The 13660-nt window shown below is 37.8% G+C and overlaps 1 protein-coding gene across 1 annotated transcript in view; it reads right to left on the bottom strand.

Annotated features, from left to right (window-relative positions):
* Positions 1-13660, bottom strand: part of LOC149083954 (transforming growth factor-beta-induced protein ig-h3-like) — a 70155-nt gene that overhangs the window by 44424 nt on the left and 12071 nt on the right. Inside the window, exons 2-7 of the mRNA XM_089234328.1 lie at positions 8690-8811; positions 7228-7381; positions 4857-5083; positions 3418-3601; positions 224-322; positions 11-121 (exon numbers count right to left, since the gene is read on the bottom strand). Of these exons, the coding sequence (XP_089090454.1) occupies positions 11-121; positions 224-322; positions 3418-3601; positions 4857-5083; positions 7228-7381; positions 8690-8811 (897 nt within the window). The remainder of the gene's footprint in view (positions 1-10; positions 122-223; positions 323-3417; positions 3602-4856; positions 5084-7227; positions 7382-8689; positions 8812-13660) is intronic.

Below are 13660 nucleotides of genomic sequence, written 5' to 3'. Positions count from 1 at the left end.
TGAAGTTTACCTCTTCGTGATGTGAAGAGGAGGATATTGCCACCGAGAGGCTTGGCACTGAAACCATTGCCGAGAGCGGCACTGAAATACGTCCCTGGTACAACATGGTTGAGGGCAACCTCTGTGAAAAAAATGAGACAAATGGATTTTAATCAATACCTCTATTCATCAATAATTGGAATTTCGATCCCGTTAATACCGGTACACACGGTACGTTACTCACTTCTCAGGAGCGTCGAGTTACTCAGTAGCGTATCCCTGGCTTCAGTTGGAAGTACAGCGAAAGCTTCGTCTCTCGGAGAAAACACAGTGAAAGTACCACCTACGAAAAATGTACCGAATAAGAAACACAATCAATGTACAGGGTATCCTGGCTAAAGGTATCCAAAAGCACGGCTAATAGAGGGAGAACCACACATGTTAGTTATAAATTCAAGTTCCATTGAAGACAGAAACTCAAGTTCATTATTGCAAGTTAATTAAGTTGAATCAAGTTCAATGTGAGCACCCTTTGGAGGTGCCCGAACGGTACTCCATCTCTTGAAAAGCGTTTAATAGCATTTAAGATGCAGATCCGCCCTTGGGCGCGTTCGATAGTCACGGGCGCATTAGGCCCCGCGCTTCTTAAGGCTCCACACTCATGGTAAAATATTGGAGATTTCCACCAATTCTCAAATTATTTCTTGCATTAGTTGTGAATTTTCATCATTTTCGGAACTTTTATACTGTTTATTCTGAATTTTCATAAATTTTAGAGGTTTTTTTTTCCCCGTCGATTCTGAATCTTTTTATCTTTCTATAGCGTTTCCATTTACGTTAATTCTGAATTTTCATCAATTCTGGAACTATTTTTGCCGTTGATTCTGAGTATTTATCAATTCTGGATCTTTTCCCCTATTAATTCTGAACTTTTATGAACCCTGGAACTTTTTCCAGTTAATTCTGATTTTTTTTAAATAAATCCTGGAAATTTTTTCCCGTTAATTCTGAATATTTTTTTCCAATTCTAGAACTTATTTCCCTTAATTCTGAATTTTTATTGATTATGGAACCTTCTTTCACGTCAATTCTGAATTTTTTAAAATCAATTTTGAAACTTTTTTTCCTTTTAATTGTTAGCAACTCTGGAACCTTTTCCTGTTAATTCTGAATTTTTCACGTCTCTGGAATTATTTATTTCCTTAGTTCAAAATTTTCATAAATTCAGGAATTACTTCTCTCCTCACAATTCTGGAATTATTTCTTTAATCAAAATTCTGAATTTTCATCAGTTCTGGAATTACTTTTTCCATTGGTTCTGGATTTCCATGGGTGCTGGAATTATTTCCTTCAATTATTCTGAATTTTCATGGGATTATCTGTCAATTATTTTTCTTATTTTCGATTCATCGGTTCTGAATTTTCATTAGTTCTGAGACAATTTCTTTTATTGCGAGTCCTAATTTTAGTTGGTTTTGAAATTACTTCTTCCATGAGTTTGAAAATTTCCTTCAATTCGAAAATTGCATTAATTTTTTTTGTGTTGTTAATTTAAATTTAATTGCGTCTATATTTTCTTGTACGGATATTTTCAGCATTCCTACATATTTTTGTGATAATGTACGAATTTTTGAATGCTGATTCACTTCTCTCATAGAATGTTCGTATATAAGATCGGGGATATTGGGCCCCCGAAATTGTCCTCGCACCGAGCCCCACGTCCGGTAAGGGCGGTCCTGCTTCCGCCAGAACACCCTGTATTTAGAATTTAAGGTATAATAGTATTTCTCTAATACAAGAAATAGAAATTACGCTTCTGCAAGTGTTTTACGCTTACAATTCAAAAGCAAGCAGTGACGTAAGCAGGATGGTGTCTCCAACCAACGCAAGAGAAGCCACAAAAAACCTTGACATTTCATCTCTTTTATGTCTCAACCTCTCTCCAGAGGTCATTCGTTGTTTATCTTTATTATCATCGTCTCTTTTTATTGCTTTCATGTTATTGCGGGGCCCTTCGTCCTCTAAGGGGGGCCCCCAACTCATTAACACTCCCTTTCGGATTGCACATTATATTTTCTTTTTCTATCTCGCTCCTATCTAAGTCTTTTATCTTTACAAAGGAATATTACTTAACGTCCTGTTGTAATAATAATCTTTTGTAAAGGGAAGAATGATGTCGGGAAGAGGTAACGGGGTCTTTTCTTGATGGAAAAATCAGTTTTACGTCATTTTAATTTATTTATGTACCCTCATTTCATAGAAAACTAATAGGAGTTTGACGTTTAGATTTTTCTTTATGGAAATGAAGCAAAATATGTCATCCTGCAATTGGCAGTCCCACGGCTTTCTAAAATAATATGTCCGTCGACCCCTTGAAAAAGCATTTCTTCTATGAAGCGTCTTCGAAAAATTAGGTCCTTGGAATTTTGCGGGGAAAAAATGAAGGTAACGTCTGAAAGTTGCAAGTTCTCGAGGACCGTTTAATTCATTTGAGGTGTAGGCCTACACTCCGACCTCCGATTCAGGGACATTCAGAAACAGGGACACCTCTATTTAACAATTTCCCTCGGGCATAGCAGATATGAACACCCTCTATAGCAGTGGTTCTTGACTTTTTCCCCATACCGCACCACCAGTGCAAGTCAATTCATCTTCTTGTTCTCCTTTGACAATGTGTTTTCTATTTGTTAAAAATTAGTTTTTTTGTAATTAATTACATCAATTATTCACTAATAATTAAAAATTAAAAAATTTTAAACTTGAAAGATAATTGCAAAATTCAAGGGCGTAGCGAGGGGGGACTTGGGGGGTCTGGTCCCCCCCCTCCGAAATGTGAGAAAATGACCGGAAAAAGATGGTCAAATCTATTGTTCTATCACTTTGGTCCTCCCCCCCCCCCCCCCCGAACAAAATTTCTGGCTACGCCCCTGGCAAAATTAATAGATAAAGGAAAAGAATGTCCACAGGTGTCAACGAAACAAAATCAAAATTACTCTAAACGTCGATTTTTAGTGCCTAATTTGTTGTTTCTTCATGGGTAGTAATAGTTTTAAAATTATTGCAGTTACTACAAATTATTATGCGTATGATAAGTTTTTTTTGCCATTTTTCAATATTCCAGTCACCCAATCAGCGAATGGTGAATGACCAATTTGCAAATATCGATCCCTTAACCACAAAAGGGGCATCTTTTTTTCAGCCACCTCGTTGGGCATTTTGCCTGTTGTGGCGTTGTATTTGTATTTGTATAAAACCAAAGTTTGAGGGAAGTATTTATCATTTTGATGATTATTCGAGCCAAGCAAACACAGAAATAACAACTTTTTCTCAAGGACAAAATAGGGTTATCTTTCGTTACACAGTGTTATCCATCACTTTTGACAAAAAGAACATCCATTATAATTTTCTTCAATGAAGGTAAGAATGATAATCAATTACTTGATAATTGATCAGATAATCCGGCTTTGAGCAACGTCGCGTGCATCTCGTGGAACTCATTTTTCAGCTTATCAATCAGGTTCGTTTCCGCCAATGGATACAAAACTCTATCGATGGCTTGTATGAGGACACCGTCGACGTCTCGGACATTGTACAGGAATTGAGCTCCATTTACAGTGACGACCTGTGAAATAACAAAACTCGTAGTTTGAAGGAAGAGACTTTTTTCGAGATATTATGTCGAGGTGATCTCGGAAAGAATAGTTTGGTCTCCGTCGAGAATCGAACCCAGTCCTCTTGCAAATCACGCAAGCGCGCTATTCATCTATACCACAGGAGACACGACCTTTCCTTCCTTATTTATGCACTGTAACGTAATGCGCTGAAGTAGAAGGCCTCAGTAGCCTCTCTGAATAGTGAGATAAACGCTCTTCGGCCGGCACTGGGCCGGACAGCGTCGAGACAAAAGCTCAATTCATAGCTGGGCGCAACTAGGAGCTCGTAACACAAAGTCGCTGTGGCTGGCACTTGGGCCGGTCTGCAACTTTGAAGTATGGTGGCAAAAGTCAACCGATCGCTAGGGGAGCCTAACTGGGAACCAACAATATAAAGTCCCGTTTGATCGGCCCCATGGGCCGGTCAGCAACGTCAAGACATAGCTGAAAAGCTCAGTCGTGGGCTGGGAGCCCACAACACTAAGTCCCTTTGCCGGCATCATCGAGACACGTTGCAAAATCTCAACTGGGAGCCCGCAAAACAAAATCCCGTACGCCGGCACTATTGAGACAAGACAACTACGGGAAGAAATCAAGAGACTTGATGATAACCGGAAACAATACGCTTCTAGTGATGGTAAAGTGACGTGTTCTAATAAATGAACCTTTTCGGCGCTAGGGCATAAGCTGGGCAGCACGAACACTGAGCCAATAAAGCACTGATACAACCGCTTCGAATGAGGCATCTGTTCACGTGGCGGAGATTTCTGAGAGCTGGGCCAAAATGGCCAAGTGTAGTTATGTGCCTTATACAAGCATTATAAAGCACCCTGAACCATCCAGCCATTCAACCTGGGCAATGGCTAAAATTGACAGAGCCTCTGCGGCGTGTGAAATGAATGAAGCCTCCTCTCAACTTCAGCAAATGTGGCACTCCTGTGGTGTACGCTTGCACGGTTTACAAGAGGACTGGGTTCGATTCCAAGCGGAGACCAGTTCGCCTAGGCATAATATCTAGAAAAAAATATTTTCCTTCACACATAGGGCTGAGGAAAAAAAAAACAAATCAGAAATCGTCTCACTCTCGCAAACGTGTAGTTTCTTTCTTACTTTTACGACTGCATGGCAAAGATTATAAAAAGCGTATTATTCACGAAGCCTTTCAAGAAAATCCAAATAAGAAAAAGATAAGAATATAACGTAAAAGGAGAAGAAAGGTCTTACCTGACCCCCAGCATAGATGTTGAACCGCAAAGGCGCACCAGTATGGTGCGGGGTAGGCATCGTGAAGTCATTGCGCACGTCCTCGGCTTGCATGTGACCTCTGATCACGTGATGCAAGAGAATATTCCACAGGCTCTCTTGATTACCGTCTTGAAGAAGGTTCTGAACAAGACCTCTCGGAGCCAATGAGAACGCCTCGTCGGTGGGCGAGAATAAAGTCAACGGGCCTAGCGAATATCAAACAAAAACGGGGTAAGATGGAATGAGACATGATATTTACGGTGCATTATCATTATTATCATCATCATCATTATAGTCCAACCCCCCTATGAAATGACTACGTTAGGGGCTCTTTTTTTGGCGATGCGTTATTTGCTCGTGCGTTGTCATATGGTGGTGCAAAAACCGTTTAAACTGGAACTCATGATTTTGGCCTCGGAACAGTATTACAGTAACTTGAATGGTGGTGATGATTGATGATGATGCATGCTGCTTTGTTCATTTGATTGTCTCTCTCTTGGCATTTCCCATTCAGCTTCCAAAGACGATCGAGGTAGATCGGCCGGAAATGTGGATAAGCCTATCACTTGATCGGTTCGAGCTACTGTTTGAATAAATATTTCAAGCTAAGTTCACGCCGCTTAAATGTGATCACATTAGGAATCGGAGATTCTGATAACAATAACCAAATAACTGTATCCGAAAAAAAAGTTCTTTTTGCAAGTACGGTAAACGGGTATTGGTAAAACGGGGCAAACTCGGTTTTTGTATCCCGCACATTGCTTGCTTTGTACGATCATTCCATTTTTCCCCCAAAATTGGACTTTTTTTCCCTTTAAGCTAAAATCCCGCATTTTTTGTTATTCAATCAGTAGAATGGAACTGTCTAATTTGTATATCATGAAGTGCAATACTTTTTTAATGTGCAATACGTTTCGCTGATTCCTTGAGAAAGTCTCTCGGAAAAAAAAAAAATTGAACCTGTTCAACTGAAAGAAACTGGTCAAGAACTGAAGACAAGGACTTTTTTTTTCGTCATTTCACTACAAGAAGACCATTGCAAGAGCAGCTCCACTTGTACATGAATCACAGCGAGTACTACCAGCACTTCCTAGAGATAGAAGGCCTCTGCACTGTTTGTCATAAACGCCATTCAGACTACCTAGCAAGTTTGCCGCTACCACGTGCGCTTTACTCATAATGAAACTTAAAAAAAAAACCGCCCACGCACAGGCAGGCAGTCGCTTCAATATCAATGAACATTGGCTCTCGCCGAACACATGAACGAAAGAGATAGCATATATGAATTTTTACTTTTCGTCTACGTGTGGACACGGCCGTTGTATAAGAAGACAAAGGATAATTGGACATTCTGCATAGTCATTTAGTAAACATGCTTAGCTTGTTATGGGCCCCAGCTAGTTTTCCTTGCCTTGACCAGAGCAGAAGAATTGGAATATCGGCGAATAATCTGCCATCTCTCAGACACGACTTGTTGGCAAAAATGCGGTTAATTCGTCCTGGCAAAAAAACTGCAGATAATAAAGTAGATACTCAATTCTCAGAGATAAGCTACTCGAAACGTTAAGCACAGAGTCATTAGGTTAGTATGCTTAACTTGTTGTAACGGGCCTTGGTTTTAGTGATTTTGACCACTGTAGTAGACGATGCAAAAAATGCAATGACCTCTCTCTGACACTATTTACGGCCGTCAATGCAGTTGGCCCCGTCCTGGAAAGCGTTGTAGCGTAGCGTCTGAGATGAAGTGTACACGCTCTTATTCGTAGAGCAGTGATTTTTAGCCAACGTTCCTTGGAGCGATTTAAGAGGGTTCGTGAGCTTGGATGGGAAAATAATTAACACATCATTGTTTTCCCCCATTACTACGTTTGTATCGACTATCATTTTGTTTAGAAGTCCGTGCATAAAGCCGTTGTTGTAAAGGATGATGCTAATGTAGTTTGCACCAACCTGTCTACTCCTGAAAATATTTGCAACGTCTGCGAGATAGAGTATTGTGTCCGTAGAGCAAGGGTTCTTAACCAGAAGTCCTTGGAGTAATTGCAGGGGATCATTGAGTATAAATGAGAAAACAATTAACTCTTTCTTTTACCACTGCTGTACACTCAATATAACTTTTTTTAAGGGGGTCCGTGGCCTATATCTTATTTACATTAGGGGGTTCGTGGACTTCAACTTATTGACGCAAATAGTACGTGGAACAAAAAAAAAAGTTAAGATCCCCCTTCCGTAGAGGCTTCATCAGGTGTAATTTCAAGCTTCTTATGCCGAAGTTATTGTCCTACAAGTTTATTACTATGATAAAATCACAAATGAAAGATTGAAAAAAAAAGAAGAAAGACTGTATTACCTGACTTCAAGAGCTCTTCTCCTAAATGTATTCGACGTAGAAGTGATGCCATTTTGTTCAGTCCCATGGCCTGCATGGTATTGTACAGTTTTTCCGTGTCCACTGCAGCAGTTGAGTTCGGTTTCCTGTCTTTGTGGAACTTGAGAACGACCGGCTACATTATGTATAACACGAATATGATATTGTAATATGTGATATACAGGGTGAACGTGACCTGTTCTGCTAAACGGAAGGAGGGATGGATGAGCCCAAGTGGAACATCAAACTTCCCTTATCAACCCTGTTCTATCTCGAACCGTTTTCGAGTTACGGTGGATAATCGATTATGGAGGAAAAATGTGTCAATTCTGAAAAAAAACCCAAGATTTGTGAAGTTTCTGCAAGGTTTACATGCAAACTAAGTTCATATTTGGAAAAGCAGAAAAAATACTATAAGGTGACCCCCAATTCCATCGAAATATCTGGATTTAATGGTGAGCTACAAGCGCTGTAAGTTTGGAGAAGTTCAAAATCGAATCGTCGCTAAAATTTTCAATCGCCGCAAACACTCTTGTGGCTACAACTGGCGAAATTTACCAAGAACGTGTTCATTGTTCCAGCTTTCGAAAGACAATACAATAAACCATATCGGTGTTCTAAGTTCAGAAGAAATTTAGCCTTTTGTTTGCAATGCATCACTGAAATCGACGTTCGTCGAAGTAGGTATTCGCCGAAAAGAATTGGCTGTTACAGATTTTGGCGACAATTTAATTTTGGAAAAAAATTCCTATGAGGTGACACCCTTATTCATCATAATACCTGAGTTAAATGGCGAGCTACAACCTTTGAGAGACTAGTGAAGTGCAAAATCGAATTGTTGCCAATATCTAATAAAATATCTACTTGGACAAACGCCGATTCCAGTGATGTATTGCAAACAAAAGGCTGAATTTCTCCTGAACTAATACACCAATATGGTTTGTTTGTTGTACGCTGTTTTGAAAGTTGGTGGAAGGGACCAGTTTTCGGTTAATTTGACAGGTTGTAACTACGAGGGTATTCACAGAATTTACGGTTAAAAATTTTGGCAACAATTCGAGTTGAACTCTGCCCTGCCAATCTTTCAGCACTTAAACCTCACCGTTAAATCTAGATATTTCGACAAAATTGGTGTGACACCTGATAGGGTTTTCCTGCTCTTTCTAAATATGAGCTTAGTTTGCGTGTAAATTTTGCCAAAACACTACAACTTTGGGTTTTTTCAGACCTGATACGCCTTTCTTCCATAATCGAATACCCCCAATAACTCGAAACGGTTCGGGATAGGACAGGGGTGGTAGGGTGTTCCACTTGGACTCGGCGCCCGCTTTCATCACCTCCTTCCGTTTGGTAGAAAAAAAACAGTAACATTTAGCCTGTAATAATAGTTTCGAAGAAAAGGTTACACACAACTGTAATTTTAATTCAAAATGAAGTATTTTACCTTCAAGTGAAGAATTTTGGACTCCGACATGGACGTTGGAATATTTGGCATCACGCGTCCGACTGGCAGAGAATCGGACGGTTTTACCTTGATCATTATTTGTTTTGACTCCGAGGCAACCACTATAAGAGATTTGAATAATGTAAGTGCAATGTGTACATATCAGTTAAAGAAAATGGACACAGCAGAGCTTAGTAAAGTGACTACCTGCAACAATTTGACCACCAAGCTAGAAAGTCAGCAATGTATTATTTAGCAAGTAGAAAACTACATATACGCTGTAACATTAAAACAAAAATCCTATCATTAGTGCTAGATATATATGTACAACCAAATCCAAAGTCACTGGAAATGAATCCGAATTATCCAATTAATCTATCCTGGATGGAACTGTGAAATTACTACAAATTGCAACTTAATCCTCAACATTCACATATGATAATTATCTTCAATTATTAAAGTTTTATCATTCGGTTACGAAACTATTTTTCTCAAATTTTAATAATTTATTACTATAATAATTGATCTTAGCTGCTACATCATTCCACTGTTCTGGAATCAGTGCCACTGTAGAATTTCTTGACCATGTTCAAAGCCTGTGATTTGCAGAAACAGTTCATGATCATTCGCTATGAAACTGTTTCCCCAAAAAGTTTGCTGATCATTTTTATGCTATCAAAGAAATATCCTATTGTTAATGTATTACAAAATCTGAACTTTCCGATAATATCCTTACTCTTAATGACGACAGAATCGGATTTTTAATGGTACACCTCGATCTATAGGTTGAAAAGTATAATCGGTATTAAGTGGTACGCAGTCTCGATGCTGAACAATGCTTAAAAGGGCATTAAATTATCAAGAGAAAAGAGTAGAGAGAGGAAAACGGAATTTCTTAAAACTTTTATTAGTTTTTGAAAATTTTTTGTTTAACGACTTGATCGAGAACATTAAAAGCCCGAGTTATTGTAGAATTTTTTCAAACTAAATTTGCTCATAAAATAAATATGATATTTTTCCTCCAACTTCGAATTATCCAAAAAATTCGAATTGAAAGAGAAATTTTAATATTAAATATTAGATAAAAAAAAAACCTCAAGGGGGAGTTTGTAAAAGTTCGAATTACAAAAAAAATTTAATTAATCAACTATTAGATCGAAGTGATATAAAAGATGTTTCAATGCGGATAACGCAGCAATTTTTGCTACAATTTTATAACCGGACACTGCAAGACATGGAAACTCGCTTGTAACGAAAGTCCGTTATAATGACAATTCTCCCCGTGGTTGTGAATTGTCGTTATAACGGACATTTACTGTATTCGTACTAAGAAACGATTCTGACCTTCGAAAGCACTACTTTCAACCCTTACAAGAAATAGTTTGATCTTTTATTACAATTTCCACTCCCATCTCTTATTTCATCCGTTATCTCTCTCTCTCTGTCTTTAGAAAATGGCTACCTTATAAAAACCAAAGAACCATAATTCGAAAATAACAAGATACTCTCTCTTTCTCTCTCTCAGCGCGTGACTTCCTACATAACCTTTGAGGACACCTCTCTGGCTATGGAACTATAACCTCTTAATGCTCCTCCTACTAGTACTACATCATGCCTGGAGTGATCTTTTTTACATGCAATTCTTTTAAAAGTCTAAAGTATATTTTCTTTTTTACACGCATGTTGCATCCGAATCAGGTATGTTTTTATACATCCGGACACTCCTCAGAAACCAGATGCCAACACGCCATGCTTAACCGAATATGCACGAACTCTGACATGTGAACTCTAGCCCTTTGGTAGAATTTGGCGAATACGCAAGACGATCTGGAGGGATTATTACTATTATTATTGTTATAGATGTGTGTTGTTATTCGAATCCAAATTTCGTGACGACGCCCACAAGAAGAAGGAGCATCTGGTATTTTATATTACCATGGTCTTGTCGTGTCCCCCTGTAATGCATTTCACCGAACGTGGATCAAGTGAAAGAAATATCGAATTCAATGTAGTTTATACAGTGTTCTTCAAACCGCTGCTGTGGACCGTGGACCGGTGCCAGTCCACGGAACATTTCACCCTATTCATGCAGCCGCTACGTGAGAATAACTTTTTCATAAACCACATTCAAACATAACAATTCCTTAAATGTTTGTAAAGTTGTAAAGTATTTACGAATTTATAGGACACTATGTATGATAAACGCTTTTTATAGCAAGCTAATGCACTTTCATTAATATACACCTCATTATATTACGCGCCTATAAGTATTATTGTAGTTGTAAACTGGACTTGTGCATTAACCCATTAACGCCGGTTAGTAAGAAAATTGGCCATTCTAAATTTTACGTTTTTGTTTTTGCAATAAATGGTGGAAAAGTGGTTCTATTCATTTTTTGTTTAAAAAAAAATCAAAGTCGTCGTTGATGGGTTAAAACGGCCAATATTTAGCCTCTTATATGTTCGTTATATACTTTGGTTCTACTTGTATATACTTATGTTACGGTAAATGTGAAAAACCAGTTATTACACATAACCGGTTATTATGCATGCTTACCAATCGTCTTGATAAGTTTACTAGCGACGCGACGCTTGGATATTATGCATAGTCGCCGGTAAAAAGTGATAAATTCAGGGAAATTTATCAAAATTACCAAATGCTCGGCGGTTATGCATAATAACCGGTTATATTGTGTATTACCCGGATTTATCTTATATCTTACCGTAACATATATATATTTTTACAGAATCATAAATACGATACATCGCCAATTCTTGCCAAAGATGTTGCTAATTGTCGAAGAAATCATCAATTTATAGTGTTTAATAATCCTTGGCAGGTTCAACAGCAAGTTTGCCGCGAATTAAAATGTATTTCACGACAAAAAAAAAAAATTCCCACGTGACAAATATGAATACTTATACCTGTCTGTAGCAGAGGTATTCAACCTTTTCCAAGCGCGAGCACTGCCTGTACCCATCATCAAAGGGAGAAAGCACACTTAGGGCAAGTTCAACATACGAATGTTTGAAATGACGATGATTTAAATCCTCGGATGCAATGCTCCTAAGGTGTTTAATTGTAACGTTGATCGAGTGCTCGCGAGCACAAAATCGGACACTAGCATCGAGCAGTCTAGGCACTTCAGGGAGCACCACGATGCTTTCGTGCAACTGGTTGAAGATGCGTAGTCTATATAGTCATATTCATTACAATGTAATTGATTTTTTGATCAAACTATCTTCATTCCCTTGGAAGATTATGAATTAAAATGAGGTCCGTTGAAAGAACGGGACATTTCATACATATTTGACGACAATCAAACAGTCTAACTCGTAAACTATACTGCTTTAGAAGTTTAATTAAAAATACTTCGTTTAACTATCGATTTATTTCAAATATGATGCACCTATATTCGATTTATGTAATATATGCTCTCTGCCAACATAAAATTTTACATATATCTCTAACAATTATATTTTTTTCAAATTTTCAAGCATCAGAAAAAGAAAAAAATATATATTAACAAGCATGATGAAATGGCATGACATCATTGTTGGACGATCGGAGATCGTTTTATTTATTTTTTATTCCTTTTTATCAATTATTTCCGTTATTACTGTTTGAAAGATGGCAACAGCGAGTCGAATTCTAAATATCGTGTTGGCAAGTCGCACATGTACGTAGCTAGCGTTATTTGAAAATAAATCTAGTTTTAAAAAACGCGTTTCATAATTCCGGACGAGCGACCGCGAAGCAAAGCCCCTAAAGAAATCAGCTGGCACATATTGTGAAGCGCCAATTGTGATTACAATAAAAATTTATCCAAAACCAAGAAAACTGTTTAGCTCATCAAATGAAGCAAAATACTTGAGATCAATTAATAAACACTTGATTTTATAAAAAAATATATTTAATTTTTTCAATTTGTCCCGAATTTGAATTGATTTTTATTCAGTTACATTGAAGCCATGCTATTTTATCATGCACGCAAATTGTTAATAATTTTTTTTTTCTTAACGTTTGAAACATAGGTATTGAAGTCTTCATGGAAAAAACATGTATATGGAATTTGAACTAAATCTCAATGGAATATTTTCTATGGTATTTCTACTAGAGCGTCGTTTTTAAGGCTTTCTGACCATGTTAAATGGTATGAGACTCCTTACAAGTTGAGGAGGGAAAAAATTACTGAAAAATACGGAAATGTTCCGTATACGGATCATGTTATTTATGCAGATATAGTGTCAAATATGTAATAGATAGTTTTTTTTTTATCGTATCAGTAGAGCAAAAGCCGAACATTCCCTTATCCCTTCAAGCGACTTTTAAAATTTTCCTAATCCGCATTGTAGCTGCCACATTTGAAATTGCGAAGCCTTCACCAATTGCCACCTATTTTCGATTAGAGTATAAGAGGATTCTTAAATAATATAACTACAATTTTTACCGAGTATTTAAACTCCGAATTAATTTAAAGCTTTCAGGGTGCCCCATAAACTCGTAAATAGTTTAAAAAATATTAAAAATTGATGTAATTAGTGTATTTGAACGCAGTGTACGATAAAGCTATTCTCACGAAGGAGAATTTAATTTTGTTACAGGAAAAAAATTGGTTCAAATTTTTGTCAATAGAGGGCGCTAAAAAAGAAAATCTATGAAAATGTGCAAAGCAGAGTGCACGAAATGCAGGGCTTAAGTTTAACATCTTTCGAATTGATGAATGCTACTGGTGTAACAAGGAACCTTACACGAGGTTTTCATTGCGATGCTGACATTTGGTGGATAAAGCACTATTGGTTAAGTGGTTTTACCTCCACCACGAATCGCCGCCGGAAGCTTTACGCACATTTCAGACGCAGAACAGATTAAAGAAAGGTTCGGGTCCAATCACATTACAGCCGAACCCTCGTGCAGCGCCATCCATTGACAAAACCTTGAACTAATTTCTCTTCCATACCGAAAAGAAA

Source organism: Pholcus phalangioides, unplaced genomic scaffold (genome assembly GCF_987345545.1).
Source record: "Pholcus phalangioides strain wild (caught in Gottingen) unplaced genomic scaffold, Ppha-v1.0 ptg000008l_1, whole genome shotgun sequence".
Classification (NCBI taxonomy): Eukaryota; Metazoa; Arthropoda; class Arachnida; order Araneae; family Pholcidae; genus Pholcus; species Pholcus phalangioides.
This window is presented reverse-complemented; position numbering and strand designations above follow the sequence as displayed.